This window comes from Erpetoichthys calabaricus, chromosome 8 (genome assembly GCF_900747795.2).
Source record: "Erpetoichthys calabaricus chromosome 8, fErpCal1.3, whole genome shotgun sequence".
Classification (NCBI taxonomy): domain Eukaryota; kingdom Metazoa; phylum Chordata; class Cladistia; order Polypteriformes; family Polypteridae; genus Erpetoichthys; species Erpetoichthys calabaricus.
In genome coordinates, this window is record NC_041401.2 from 84,842,573 (window position 1) to 84,858,716 (window position 16,144).

General features: G+C 36.0%; 1 protein-coding gene across 5 annotated transcripts in view; it reads left to right on the forward strand.

Annotated features, from left to right (window-relative positions):
* camkk1a (calcium/calmodulin-dependent protein kinase kinase 1, alpha a) overlaps positions 1–16,144 on the forward strand; it is a 198,247-nt gene that overhangs the window by 174,078 nt on the left and 8,025 nt on the right. For 3 of the 5 annotated variants that reach the window (XM_028807015.2, XM_028807012.2, XM_028807013.2), the window contains exons 12-17: positions 2,697–2,750; positions 6,375–6,448; positions 8,901–8,988; positions 11,444–11,572; positions 13,423–13,526; positions 16,008–16,055. In XM_028807015.2, coding sequence (XP_028662848.1) covers positions 2,697–2,750; positions 6,375–6,448; positions 8,901–8,988; positions 11,444–11,572; positions 13,423–13,526; positions 16,008–16,055 — 497 coding nt within the window. The remainder of the gene's footprint in view (positions 1–2,696; positions 2,751–6,374; positions 6,449–8,900; positions 8,989–11,443; positions 11,573–13,422; positions 13,527–16,007; positions 16,056–16,144) is intronic. The other 2 variants (XM_028807017.2, XM_028807016.2) reach the window with 1 other exon arrangement.

Consider the following 16,144-nt stretch of genomic DNA (forward strand, 5'->3'; position numbering starts at 1 on the left):
TAACTGTTTCAAAACATATACAAAGAACATGTACAGCATCAGCACAGCAAGAAATGCTTTTTCTACTATATTTATATTGACATTTTGATATTTGCTTGCTTATTGTAACTCATAATTACATTGTTATAAAAAATTCAGTGTTTTCGTTTTTTTTTCCTGGGATAAGGAGGCTACCAAGAGGCTGTTTTTTTTTTTTTGCTCTTAGTGCGTATATTAAGTACTTAAATACTACGTCCAGCCTTCTCCATTGAAAGTGAATTAATACAAATGTATATATTACATACACACATAGACGGCTGCTTGAAAGAGGCAAAGTTAATGGTTTTGAGACAGGAAGTGTTACATTCTTAGTTCTCTTGCATATGTACTTTTTTCATTAAATAGCAATTTAGCTTTGAAACAAAATGTGAATCTTCAAAGTTTTTTTGGAAACCGTTGGACTTCAAAATGGACTTTTGGTTTGATGTGTAATTAACATTGACAAAAATTATGTGGGTTTACAGAAGGATGTTGTAGATAGATATACAAAATATGCAGTGAGAAAAGATGTCTGCAAGTAACAATCTTAAGATACTTTCTGAAAGCACCCCCTTGGTTCTTCAGTGTAAAGGGCAGCTTGCTCAACAGGGCAATCTATAATCACTTTTAATTATAACTGCCTATATTACATTTATGGGCTGCTGAAGGGACAGTGGTTAATATAAAACCAATAAAGCCAATAAATAGCAAATGTTATGTCACCTCCACAAATGCTGAATTACAAAATCTTATAGACTTGGTGAAATCCGCAAGCTAGCTTTATGACCTTAATATCAACATAAAGAAGTCCAAAGGTAGATCTAGTCAGCATGACCACACCATTTTGTGTGTTGATGGACAACCTTTTGAGGAAGTGATACATATAAGTATCTTGTAGCATTGTTTACAATGAAGAAGAACATACTATTGATTGTCAAATGGACATTTGAGCAAGCCAGGAATACATTCATGTAAATTAAACCACTTTTATGTGGTTGACCTTGCAACCTCTTGATACTGTACGTTCATACATTTTCTCCATTATTTAGTTTGGTACGGAAGTGTCCACATTGATACAAATTATTTATAAATCTTTTGGTCACATGATGTACAACCACAGGTACAAACTACTGTAACTTACTATCCATGGAAAGATACAAGGAAGGACATGTTCTTGAAGGCAGCAAACATCTTGATTCTGGAATGGTTAAAGAAGACTACCAGGTCCTTACTGCATTCAGCAGTTTCTAAAGCTGAAATAGCCCTAATAATTGCTAAACTTCATTATTGTAGATGTCAACTGAAGAAGAAGAAGAAGATATAACAGTAAAGAAATATAAAGACATTTTAAGTAGTATCTGTTATTGTCTGGTGTAGATCAGCAATAAGTACAAATGATCTACCTTAAAATATCAAGTCATTTTCTGGATACACTCACTACTGAACATGGTCAAGATATTTATGTCTAATTCTGGCAGCCTCAAACAAAATACTTGAAGAGCAGCTAAATAATAATAATAATTCATTACATTTATATAGCGCTTTTCTCAGCACTCAACGTGCTATCCACACAGGGAGGAACTGGGAAGCGAACCCACAATCTTCTACAGTCTCCTTACTGCAAAGCAGCAGCACTACCACTGCGCCACCTGTGAGGACAAATAGCTTATGGCACACCTCCACCAGGAGAAATACAAAGACAGTAACTGGCCACAGATCTAACACAGGTCCATGACACTTTGAGGCAACAGTGGTAATCCTTGTTCTACTTTGCCACATACTGTAAATATATAATAATACAACATAAAAATTACATAAAGTTAGATTTGAATCCATTCACCCATCTATTTTCTGCCAATTATCCGGGTCTAGGTCAGAGTGGCAGCAGTCTAAGCAAAGATGGCTAGACGTCCCTCTCCTCTGCCACATCCTCCAACTCTTCTGGGAACATACCAAGGCATTTCCAGGCCAGCAAAGAGATATAATTCTTGCTATAAACCACATGGGCAAACAAATGCTTCTCCCATCAGAGTAACCAGACAGTTTCCCAGAATCTCTTCAAGGCCTCACTGTATTCCTGTCACACTGCTCTTGACCTGTTGGTATCTGTCAACTACCACTGGAGTCCCAAACGCCAGCCAAGCTTGAAACTCCTACTTCTTCAGTCTGACGGCTACCTTTACCAATTTTCTTGTTCATGAAAATAGTCCAATGGTATTCACATAAGATATAATAAGTAATGTATCAGTAAAGAAAGGGTTAATTTCCTCACTGGTCTGTTCCAAACAATTCAGGACTGAAATCATAAAAAAATGTCCTGTTGTTTTCACTTGGATGAAAATGTGGTAATAAATCCAACCTGGAGAATTCTTTGTGAAAGAAATGGCAGCTTTACTTATTCTTAATTTCTGTAAATAAACTAATGTCCTTGCAAGAAAGGGCCACTAAAATGCGTTTTGCATTTTCATTCATACCTGTATTATACTAGTAGTTTTATTGACAAGAGTTCTCATGAAACTGTAAAAAAAATACTCCAAGCATTAAAAATTACTGAAAAATGTTGAAAAAAGTAAATACAGCAGATAGATGAGGCAAAGAATAACATAAATTAGATTGTGAAAGGTTCTTGTATGTGTTTAATGGTAAAATTAAAATTAAAATGAATTAATGTTTTGCAGGCACTAGACATTTGGGCAATGGGAGTGACACTTTTCTGCTTTGTATTTGGAAAGGTAGGTAAAATGATTTCTACTGGTAAAAATTAAAATAGGACTGATTAAGATGACCATTTAAAGTAAGAAGGTTTTAAGATTTAAAATGCAAAAAAGTTACTTGCTTAGCAATTAATAGCATTGCTGAAACTGTTTTTCATTTAATTCTTTCTTTGGAGATCTCTTGATTAAATATCATTATAAAATCCAATGTCCAATGTCTGCCTGCTTTATATCTGTATCCACTGTTGTTTCTGAAACATCCTCTTGGACTGAATGGTATTTGAAATAGAAATGTATTTGAAATAAAAAAATGCATAAATCGGATTTTCACATCTTTAGATGAAAATAAAGCAGGTCAAAGCTTTCAAGTATGCAAACTACTGCTCAAAGTGAAATTAAAATTGACTTCATTCATTAAGGATGGTGGCTAGAATGCATTAGAAGCTGAACATAAAAGCTACTGTATAGTTGATTTTCTTTCTATGCTACAGCTGTATTCAGCAAGACAAACAATTACACAGAAATGTAATTTCTGACCAACTCATTTTTATACATACTGTATCTGTATTTCTTTCTCATCTTCAATTTCGCAAGTGTATTTCTACAGTATATTTTTGTGCTATGTGAAGTCTAGACAAAAAAGTTTGGTAAATGAATTGCCACCTTTTGTACCACTAAGGGTTTGTTTATACTTCACGCTCAGAACGCGTACGCGCACGCATCATGGCTGCCACGCGTTCCCAGCATTCATTTGATGCGTCCTCTGAGCAGGACCTCGGAAATTAACGTGATGCGTGAGCAAGTTGCAGTACCAGCAAAAAGTCGGGGGGCACAGTGTGATAAAAGTTGGAATGTGACGTCAGAGTCTCTGTTTACTATCTACATGTGACAGAAAGCCGCTGTGCGGATCCTAATGCTTCGATGTTTGATGAATGGTTCGATGTGGTGAAGCAAAGTGCCGACATACAGATGCATTTGTGGTGCTTTTATTTTCAAGCGTTGCATAGTCCCGATCGTAATGACACAATACATTTTAAAAGTCTCACATACCATCTTTTGTGCCGTCTTTTTTTTTTTTTGCAACTTCACAACAGCAACATAATGTACAGCGGTGTATTTGAGCCACAAAGAAAAAAAATTAAGGACATGGTGAAAACATGTACAGTATGTTGTGATTAAAGTGGAAATTTTGGCTTTAATCTCGAAATGTCCACTTTAACCTCATAGTTTACTTTATCATTAAAGCAGACCGTCGTAAACATCATCCCAGTTTTTAATTGCTACGAGCTTTTTGGACTTCCTCCTGACCTGACAGTAGCGGCAAACAGCAATAGATCACCACACAGAACACATTAAATGTATGATATTCCAACTCTACAAAATTTAGAATCTTTAGATTTATACTTGATATCACTTTCATGATGAAATGCTTTAAAGTATGAATGTTACATTTTACAGATAAATCGTTAATTTTGTTTAAATAATGAATACTGTTAATAATTACACACATGGGGGTGACACGTGGCAGAGCGGTAGCACTGCTGTCTCGCAGAGAGTCACGTCGCTGTTATTCCCTGCTTGGAGTTTACATGTTTTCCTGCTGGGTTTCCATACTGTGCTCCATTTTCTTTCCAAAGATATGTAGATTTGGGGATTTGGTGCCGCCAAAATGACGCTAGTGTATGAGTGTGCTTGTATTCACCTTGCGATGAGCTGAGGCCTCGTCCAGGGATTGTTTCTGCCTCGTGCCCAATGCTTGCTGGAATGGACACACCCCTTGATTGATGGATTTAATCATTAAACATCCTTTTCAGAGATATTGCGGTAAGGTGTCATCGGAATTTAATGGGTGTTCCAGGTAATTCACAACACAGAGAAGCCAAACCTGTTCTCACCGTGATAATATCTAGAACTGCCACCTGCTGGATTCCTCCAGATTTACGTAAAGTACGCGATCAAGTATAAACAGCAAAATGCTTGTGTAGCAGGAGCGTCCGCTGCAGCATGCGTCGCGTGAAGTATAAACCCGGCCTTACCTGTTTTGTACAAGATACTGTGACTTCTCCCCAGTTTACAACCTGTGATTTTACCATATTGCCATAACAACATCAGTTACATGAAATTTGATTTGGTGAAGCTCATACAATGGAGTCAATGGAGGCTTTGATCGGGGCCCTCAACAGACTGAGCGAGGAGTCTGAGTGTCTGGACTTGCAAGTGTCCTGGATAAAAACCAAGATCCAGGCCTTTAATGACCACTTAGGCACAGCCATCAGCAGTGTGTGTGTTTGCAGAGAGAGTGTCGGCAGTGATATTCATGTCTCTGGTGACTCTTCTTATGAAGTCAGTAGTTGGATTGGGAGAGCATGGTGGGAGGTCATGAGGTCATTGGAAAGGGGTGTGTGGTGCTCCCAATATCTATGCAAAAGGACAAAGGTCCAAATCTTTAGAGTTCTGGTGCTTCCTGTCTTGCTATATGGTTGCGAGACATGGACACTATCTAGTGACCTGAGATGAAGACTGGACTCTTTGGTACTGTGTCTCTTCAGAGAATCCTTGGGTACCGTTGGTTTGACTTTGTGTTGATTGAGCAGTTGCTCATGGAGTCCCGAATGAGGACATTACCTGCATTGTGAGGGAGCATCAATTTTGGCACTATAACCATGTGGCACGATTCCCAGAGTCTGATCTGACTCACAGGATCCTCATTGTTAAGGACCATAGTGGCTGGACCAGGCCAAGGGGATGCCCATGTAACACCTGGCTGCGGCAGATAGAGGGTCATTTCTGGAGGGTTGGACTGGACTGCGTGTTTGCCTGGGGGGTTGCCAGCCAGGATCCCGAGCTGTTTCGTCATATGGTGGGTGCGGCAACGCACTGTACCAGTGCATACTACCCAACCTGACCTGACGTGATACAATTAAAATATCAATACAAGCACAACCTAATAACAGCAACATTTATTATTACCCTGCAGCTACAAACCACCAGTTTAATAACAATATTTTTGCTGCTCCCTAACAATTTGAGGGCCCAGAACAGGCTTCTGAGCACTACTGTTTTGAGCTAGTGAACAATGTTCAGCCTTTCATGCCCTTAATAATGCCTAACCTGTCTATTTTCCCCTTTTTGATCAATGGTCCTGTTCAGTTTCCTAATTAACATACCTCTGATTCAAAGGAGTAGAAAAGGTTACTGACTGCCGTTTTTTCCATCTTCTGACCATCTTGCTAAATGTATTTTTCTAACCTTGGTAGGATCTTCAACTGCGATCTTAACAGCCACCTTTCTAAAGAATGCATTGCTTTTTTAGAAATATATGCAGTCGAAAAGGCTATTGAAACCTACCTTTTTGACAGTGGGACCCATAATAAAAAATGCTGTAGGAAAAAATGACAATGAGATGGAATTGTAAGCAGAGTTAAATTCAGCCCTTTGTAAAAACTTACACTGTCATAAGGTGCTTAAAAAAAGGTTTGTATAACATTTATTTTCCTCAGGCTTAACACTTCATTGTGTTGCGCGTGTGCTTCATTTTTAAGTTTAATGAAAAAAACAAAAATGTAAATCCAGATGAATGTACAGAAGTGTAGTTTGTTTGTGAGCAGTGACATCTAAAGCAATGTTTCAATTTCTTTCTAGTGCCCTTTTATAGATGAGTACATTCTAACATTACATAACAAGATAAAGAACAAGCCGGTGGAATTTCCAGAAACGTGAGTGCATTTTCTCATGATAAGTCAGGCTGTTGGCTTAGGGAGAAGATCATTCTTAAAGAGTGTTAAATGAATTTACATGCAAGACAGATTTCATAATGGTTTTAATTGTTTGGGTAGACTTTATGATAAAAAAATGAGCTCTTAAGCAAACCGTACATACTTTACAATTGTTTTTACAGTGTGCAGCTCTCCTCTTCCCCCGCAGTTCATTGTTTTATGTGACTGAACCATAATTGTTTGTTATACTTAGGAATATCCAGTCAAGAATGCACTGCAGGACTACAGTATAATTGGTAGCCAGAATCCTTTAAATTTATTTTTGAAGAGTAGTCCCTGGTGTGGTTCATCCTTTACACCAAAACTCATTTTTCCTATATGACAATAAATTTTAGAGAGCCTGACATATATAAACTTCTCAAAATCAGACAAAGCAGCATGTGGCCAGTGAGTTTTTATGTTTAATAATAACCAGTAGGTGCTGATGCAGTTTGTCAAGTAACGTTTTTTCACATTCTTGAAAAATGTCTTGCCTCTATGAGGGGGAAAAAAAATCATCTTAACAATTGCATCTTATAATTAACATCCTATCATCTCTATAAAATACAGTAATCCCTCCTCCATCGCGGGGGTTGCGTTCCAGAGCCACCCGCGAAATAGGAAAATCCGCGAAGTAGAAACCATATGTTTATATGGTTATTTTTATATTGTCATGCTTGGGTCACAGATTTGCGCAGAAACACAGGAGGTTGTAGAGAGACAGGAACGTTATTCAAACACTGCAAACAAACATTTGTCTCTTTTTCAAAAGTTTAAACTGTGCTCCATGACAAGACAGAGATGACAGTTCTGTCTCACAATTAAAAGAATGCAAACATATCTTCCTTTTCAAAGGAGTGCAAAGCAAGCAGTCAAAAAAAAAATCAATAGGGCTTTTAAGTATGCGAAGCACCGTCGGTACAAAGCTGTTGAAGGCGGCAGCTCACACCCCCTCTGTCAGGAGCAGGAAGAGACAGAGAGAGAGCCACAGAAAAACAAAGTCAAAAATCAATACGTGCCCTTTGAGCTTTTAAGTATGCGAAGCACTGTGCAGCATGTCCTTCAGGAAGCAGCTGCACACAGCCCCCCTGCTCACACCCCCCTACGTCAGCGCAAGAGAGAGAGAGAGAGAGAAAGTAAGCTGGGTAGCTTCTCAGCCATCTGCCAATAGCGTCCCTTGTATGAAATAAACTGGGCAAACCAACTGAGGAAGCATGTGCCAGAAATTAAAAGACCCATTGTCCGCAGAAACCCGCGAAGCAGCGAAAAATCCGCGATATATATTTAAATATGCTTACATATAAAATCCGCGATGGAGTGAAGCCGCGAAAGGCGAAGCGCGATATAGCGAGGGATCACTGTAGATGTATTTACCCTAAACTTTTATCCAAACTAATTTAGAATCACAAATGAGTACTACAATAGTTTATTTGTTTATAGAACTTCAGTGTGGGCGCTCAAGAGCAATATGCAATTTTCAAAACCCCAAAATCAAAATGTGCATCATTGTCTATTTTTGACTGATTACTGAAATACCAGTAATGGCGCATTGCACGATAACGTGCAGCGAATGCATTTGACTTGAGCATTCATAGTTTTCAAACTCTTTCTCTGTACGTTTAGCATTCAAATTATTCGGAGGTTGATGCACTTGCTGCTTCCTGAGCAGCTCTTCTTTTCTCTACCCTAGCAGCCTGCTTCTTCTCTTCTTTCGTTGGCATCTCTTCGCATTAAAACTGATTAAGTCAATGTTTGTGTTGCAATTAGTACGTTTTCTTTAATTTTTCAATTAAGCTGGCACTTAAGTTTTCAAGCAGCCTCAAGAATGATTTAAGATGAAAAAGAGGTAGGGGAAGTGATGGTGAAGGGGTGAGAACGGTGTCGTACGCATGTGCTGCACGACCACCCTGCTGGCTGCTGCCAAGAGTTGATTCTACAATAAAATAAAATAAAAATAAAAAGCAGAGTAACCCCAAAAGTGGATAGTAGACATCACGTAGTATATGTATACCAAATTTCAGGTCAATAGTTCAAACGGTTTGCGAGCAACAGGTGATTTAAAATCCTGGACAGACAAACGAACAGCCACGGTCGCATATTATATATAAAGTATGGGTCTAATTTAACTTTGAAATTATATAAAATACAGAAGAACATGCATTTAAATCAGTTAAACTGAAACATAACATGCATTTTAAAGCAATAGATTTGGCATCCTATTTGGAAAATAAATGTATATTTTATCAAAATACAAATGAATTAATTTGTTTATAATAATTTTCAAAGAATATCTTTCAAAACTGTGAAAATAAGTCAGCAAAGGTGCTCAGGAAATAAAATTGCGTACAACTGAGGAAATTTGTTTACTTGTAGAGAAAAGCAAAAAGTAACAAATATTTTTCTTTTGTTGTAGGCCAGTAGTCAGCGAGTCACTGAAAGACTTACTTCTGCAAATGCTGGATAAAAACCCTGACTCTAGAATAACTATTCCAGAAATAAAGGTATGTAGGTTCTATTCTTGATTTATTTTCAGGGATATTCTGTTAGTTTTATATCTATCTTGTGCAGACAAAAACAGAAAAGCATGCAGTATATTGTATGATTTAATTGCTTACAATATTGCTGTTACTTACATCACATCATCTACCCGTAATCTTAGGATATTAAAGCATACCTGCCTACCTTACCTACACCTTCCTTTCATTGCTTTGGAAGTTTAAATTAGTGCATTTCACATATGCATCTCTATTGAGGGTCTCAATGTATTTAGATAAAATTTTGGCTAGTAATCAAAAGTGAAAGATTTATTTATAACAGAACTATTCAGTTAACAGCCCATCCTTTTTTTTATAAAAAAACCCCAGAAACACTAATCTCCAACCTTCAGCCAATGCTCATTTTTGTTTTGAAGTTTAAGAATGGACGCTTAAATATGTTTTGCTCTCATTTGTGTCACAGTGGATAATGTCCTCTTTTGTTATTTTGATAAAGACCATGGATATACCCCATTTTTATTTACCAGCACTTGGTGTCTTTCGCAAAGTAGGGTCTGCAACCATTGCCTCAGTTCTCTCAGGATTTAAGATGAAATCTTAGACTGACACAAAATTACAAAAATGCTAAATAATGTTTATTGTAAGACATGCAATCTTAAAATAGCAAAAATCTATTTGCTAGCCTGAAAACTGAAAACCCCCTGAAAGCCTGGGGGGCATCTTAAAGTTTCTAGGTCATCAACAGTAAGGGCAGGGTGATGCAGCATGGTCAGCAACATTCACTCCTTCCATGTCACTCTTTGGCTTGTGCACTGTGTAAAACTCTATGCCACACATGTCTAGCTCCTCTGAGTGCTCCTTGTCCCCATCCCTTATTAAAACATCCCTTGACCAGTCACCTTAGGCTGTCACTTATGAATATGTTGTGCATGCCCTCCCTGAAATTTAATTTTTAACACATGATTGTGCCTGCAATTTTGTATTAAAAACTTACTGTTAAGCTTGATAAAATGTCCATAAAATCAGCTAAACCAAATCTTTTTTAAAAGAGAGAGCATCCTTCCCCTTCCTCGTCTACAGCATTTACCATTTGAATGAGATCTGCATAGATTATATGATTATATAAATGCAATATATTATATATATAGTGTTCTTCTGCAGAATTCAATGATCTACACTAAAATTGAACAAGCTTGTATTTAGTACTGCAGCAAAAATCTTTATTTAGAACAAATACAGATAAAAAAGAATTTGCCCTTGTTGCATAGTAAACAATATGCATGTTAGCTTAAGAATTAAATTTGTCTAATGCATGAATAACTTGTTAAGCATGTTAGCCTTGTGTCTTCCTAATAAACATCTTGATTCAATTTTATTAGAATTTTGGCTTGTAATTATAACAAGTATTTTCTTTTATGCTATATATATATATATAATATATATATATATATATAGATAGATAGATAGATAGATAGATAGATAGATAGATAGATAGATAGATAGATATTCCATGATCATATATGCTATATATGATAATTTTCAAATTACTACCAAAATCTGCTAAAATTGAATATTATATGTTCTGTATTATTGTGTCATGAGCATCCTCCGGTCTTTGCATTTTCACATCCTACTTATTCAGTTTAGGTGTTCTGGGGGCTAAAACCTTCTTGGCAGTATCAGAAATAAAGCAGGCACTTAAACTGGATAAAATGCCAGTCTACACTGTGGCACATCCAGACATACAGGAATGCAAACCACCGCACTTGCTCATTCTGTTAATACTCTGAATGCACAATGAAAAATGAGCTCTCATATTTGCTGGTCATTAACCTTTGTTTAAAACCCAACCTGCTTTGTTATCATACAGATGTATTTCACAATCGCAGCAATAATTCACACTTATTTTCCTTTTAAACGTATGCAGTGTGTCTATACTGTAGGGCATCTGTCACATGAATATTTGAAATCCAGGCAACCATAATTCAGTTCTGAAATTAAATACTGTGAGACAACCGTGCTGACTAATTGTTCTGCACTTCTTTGCAAATTACCAAAGGGATTTCAGCTTTTTTTTAATATAGCTTTTTCATTTATTTATTTATTTTTTTTGCATAGAAATAATGTTAATCCTCACACACAGGTGCTTCTGAATATGCCTGATGTGACACATATAAAATGTTTCATGTAATCCACATTTAATCAGATCAATGGCTTATCATATTTTACTTACAAAGCATTATATAATAAATTGTGTGTTTCAACTTAAAACTAATTACAGTATGTCCTTTTTCTGGGTAAGCCAATTCAATTTTTATAATCCACTGAAATCAAAGAATTTCAGCTGCAGAAGGCATTACATTAAAGCTAATTTTGTATTTTTTTCCTGAAAGATTGCTGCATGTTGTAGAAAATAGCCACAAGGATAAATTAGTAGGCTCACAGATGTTCTGTTTTACAGTTATATTCCTGGGTGACAAAGGATGGCACAGACCCCCTGCCACTGGAAGAAGAGCACTGCAGTGTGGTTGAGGTGACGGAAGATGAAATCAAGAACTCAATTAAGCTAATCCCCAGTCTTTCTGCAGTGGTAAGAATGGGAAATGGGCTAAACGAATGTCAGTTTGGAATTAAGAGGTTATTAATATTAATTACTTGTCTCATTTATTGCAGTTTTCTAAGTCTTGTTACTTTGTCAGTATTTTGCCTTTGTTCCCATCATTATTTTGATTTTGCATTAAAAATGTTAAATATTTACCTTCTGAAAATTTGTATTCATAATCTCCAAATCCAAGATGTGGTTTTTGGATCCAAGACAGTGGAACAATTGTTATCATTGCTGCCTAATGGGTCAAGCATACTTGGTTCGACTACAACCCTCACTTGTTGTCCATATGAAGTTGGCATTGTACAATAATGGGATACATTACAATGTCCAAAGATTATTGTGAGTAGGAGATGAAAAGGAGTCCAAAAACATGGTAAAAAGGAGTGGTGAAGGGTTAAAATCAGGAACTAAGTAAAGAAAAATTGCATCCAGTGAGTAAAGTAATCGCGATTGCCCCTATATATAGCTTCATATCCTGTGATGTCAAGGCTTCAATGAAGATGGTCACATGGCCTAACTCAATATGGTGTTACATAAATACATAGAATTGTAATAAAAATCAACCTTTTGTATACCTACCAAAACATGACACTGGAATTATAAATGAAAAGCTCATGTATAAAAAAACCTAAAACAAACAGAAAAATGTACAATAAAACTAACATCTACTATATAATACATGTATATTCTTCGCATGTCTGCATGAGATTTCCTCCCACATTCCCATGACATGCTTATTAGGTTAATGTAGTTCAGTAATTGGTGTTTAAATGGCCCTGTGTCAATGGGCCCTGTAATGGACTAGTGCCCTGTCCATGCCTGGCTTCTGCTTGTATCTGATGCTGCTGGGATAGGCTATGCCACACTGTAACCCTAAATTAAATTAAGCATTTTTTTTAAATGTTATGTATATATCATTAAATCCATTAAGTTGCTTATAATTCATTTGTAATTATTTTAGTAAATGCCAACACTTAAGATAGCATTCCCTCGGTATATATACATATATATATTCTAATATATACAGTAAATATAGTGTGTGTGTGTTTTTGTATAATATTGTGGATATATTGTGGCCTGAAAGGAATTCTTTTACAGTACCCAGACCCCAAAGACCATCAAAAAAGCCAAAAATACAAAGAAAACTAAAGGGCTTTAGTATAGAATGGTATAGGGCTTTGGGGGAGAAAAGGCACAAAAAAAGAAAGGAAAAAAAGTAAAAACAACAATCTTTTGCATCTTGCCCTGCCTACTTGTTTCATTTTTCTTGTGCCTCTCTTCCTCCTTCCAGCTGAACTCTTGTCAAGTCTTTATCCAACTCTAAATTCACCTGGTAGGTGATCAGAAGGGTCTTTTAAGTCCAGACCTGTGAGTATTTCAGGAAGAAATTCCAGAGTAAGAAAAAAGCAAGGGAATTCCTACAGGCATCCTGGCAAAACTTTCCAGAATACCTCAAGTGTTCTTGCATTCCTGAATTCTCGACTTACAATATAAAACCAGTCAATCTCCAGATGTTTTTCTATCATACCAGGGAGCAAACAGACGCAGATAAATTCAGGCGTGCCACCCATCATCCCGCAAAACCCCCAGGTGTCACTTGTTCTGGGGCTCTACTCTCTATCAGCTTTGGCCCATTTTTACTGGTACTGAATGCACTCCTAATATATTGTATGTACCACCTGGACATCTACAACTCATCTCCTGCTCTGCACTATGGAAGCATTACTGCAGCTGCAGTCCCTTTTACAATATCTGTGCATGTACTGTATATATAAAATGTGCATACACTGTATATATAAAATGTAGACAGATTTTCTTCTCTTTCCTTTCAGATTTTAGTAAAGGCAATGTTGCGAAAACGCTCATTTGGCAATCCTTTTGAGTTTCATTCAAGGAGAGAAGAAAGGTCCATGTCGGCTCCTGGAAATTTACTCATGTAAGTAAGGCTTTTTACGAATTATGAGTTTTACTGCATTTACCTGTAGTTTTCCTTTGGCAGAAATGTATCTTCATAGAGGATGATAACCTCTCATCGATCCTTATCAGTTTCATTCATTTTAGTTCAATACTTTGTAACTAAGTCTTTTGCTGAACTTATCTGATCGCTTGTTGTTATTCCAACCAATCTCTCACTCACCAAGTAATATCTTTAATTAATGTAAACATCTGTTCAGAAAGAAAGGTTTTAATTAAAAGACCTCAGATATAGAGACTTTGGTTATTTATTAATCATTCTTATATTGATAATTTTTATATAGAACGTTTCATAGTATGCCAAATTCCAAAAACATGTTACATGTAAAGTGCAACATATGGGGAACTCAAAGAAAAGATTAAAGTGATACAACCATAAGCCATCTCCAAATAAAAATGCAACATCCTATCCAATTGTAAAGAAGGACTGAAGCCATACATGATAGATAGATAGATAGATAGATAGATAGATAGATAGATAGATAGATAGATAGATAGATAGATAGATAGATAGATAGATAGATAGATAGATAGATAGATAAGTAAAATATGAACAAATGTAGGTTATTTTAGATTTCCCTAATGACTTACCTAAGATGGCCTACAAGATCAGGATAAAATCCTAAGTGTTTAAATACATTTTTTTACAAATAGATTTTAGGCAATTTAAGTTAATGTTGAAACTTACAGAGTGAGTACAACAAATAAATTAACTGATTACTTTGTGGTTTTAAAGTTTACTTTTTTATACACTACTCTAAACTGACATATCTTTCACAATTACATAGCTGAACACAGTCACTAATTTAAATATATGAATACTGAAAAAAATATTTGAAAAATCAGTATTCCATAGTATTTTACTCACTGAGGAGTTGGCAGGAACCTTCATGACTAATATGTTAGTGATTATTTGCTGTGTGTGTATCTCAATAGTGAACAGCTCTACTTCATCTCATGAGAATGTTGGTAGTCAGCTTTAGGAGGTGGGGGGCTTAGAATGAATAGGTTTAATTAATATATTTGCTCTATTTTGTTTTGTGTGATAAGATTTCTAAATATTATTGTGAGCTTTTTGCCAGTTGCTTTGAACTGTTTGGATTCTGAATGTGCCATGATTTTGATCAGTAAAGGATAGCTATGAATTCCATAGTAAAAAAAAAAAAAAAAAAAAACTAACTGGTAAACTGGCACTTAATATGTTCTCCCAGGAAACAGTTGGTTGATATCAGGATTCCTTTGCCACAAATTAATGTGTCATAGTTTTTTATATTATTCCTCAAAAAAATGTAGATATTCGCTGCACTAATGATTTTTAAGGCTTTTTATGTACAAGATTGTTTAGTTTTGGTTAAACAGTTCCTTCAAATCTTATTGTGCCATAAAAACACACTTAAAATGTTTCTCGTACATGCAGTGAGTCACTATAGAGGTCATCTGTCTGTGTTCACATTCCCTTCATGCCCCAAAGTCTTTGTAAATTATAATTCACTTTTATGCAAGATAAAATAAATTAATGTAAGAAGGTACTTTTTCATACCTATGTGAGTAATGAGAGAAATTCACAAAAAAATGTGCTTCGGTCTGTCAGTCTCTTTATTTGTTTTCTGCCTTGTCTACCCTGTGGTATAACTGATTCCTTTACAGTAATAGTACTCTTTACTCTCGTTAGACAGTGAAATAAAAGAATGACAATTTCTTAAACAAGTAGCTATATTGCATACACTGCACTAGCCCAATATTTGACCTATTTGTTTGTCTAACCTACTTGACATGTCAGTGCCAGGCATTTGTTGTTCTATGTATTAACTGTAATTTTTTTCCATTTTTAATTCACTCTGTCACCTTCCTAGCCAATGTTAAATGGTTATCTTATTAATGCAGTGCCTCAGTTATTGAAGCCCCCCTAACCCAGTGTAATGTTGTGTGCCCAGCTTAAATACACTTGCACATCCTTTGTGTTATGAAATTTGTTATTTTTTCCTGGTTACCAGGTACTAGCCCTGTCTGTTTTTAACAGTCCAAAAAAAATGCTGATTTCAAGCACTCACAAATATTAGATATTAAAATTGCATCTAAATGCATCTAGATACAATTATAAGGTGTTCCTTACTGAATAATCAATAATAAATAAATGCACATTTGTTAATTTTTCATGCTGACTATTATCTAATTTGTCTGCATTATTCATTTCTTTCTTTTCATCAAGCATTCCAACATTGAAGGATTTTGTGTGTTGTAATAGTATCCAGTGTGCTGCTCATTCTTGTGATTCTTTGTTGATAGCATCATCTTGAATTACACCCATTTCATTAATCCTCTAGGTCAGCCTCTTAACATTTCCAGTGCAAATAATTCAAATCCCTTTTTTCCAGGTAGGCTGAAATCTGCAAGAATCTTCAATATTAAATGTTTTTTATCTTTCCTTTGCTGTTTACTACAGGGACAGGTGGCTCTTTTATTCTTCTATAAAAGCTCATCCTTCATTAAGGTAACTTGGTAGAGCACAGTGTGTCTGCAGCATTTTTTTGTTTTCTGGCCCTGTGTTGTAATAGGATGACCCCTAGTCTGTCTGCTATG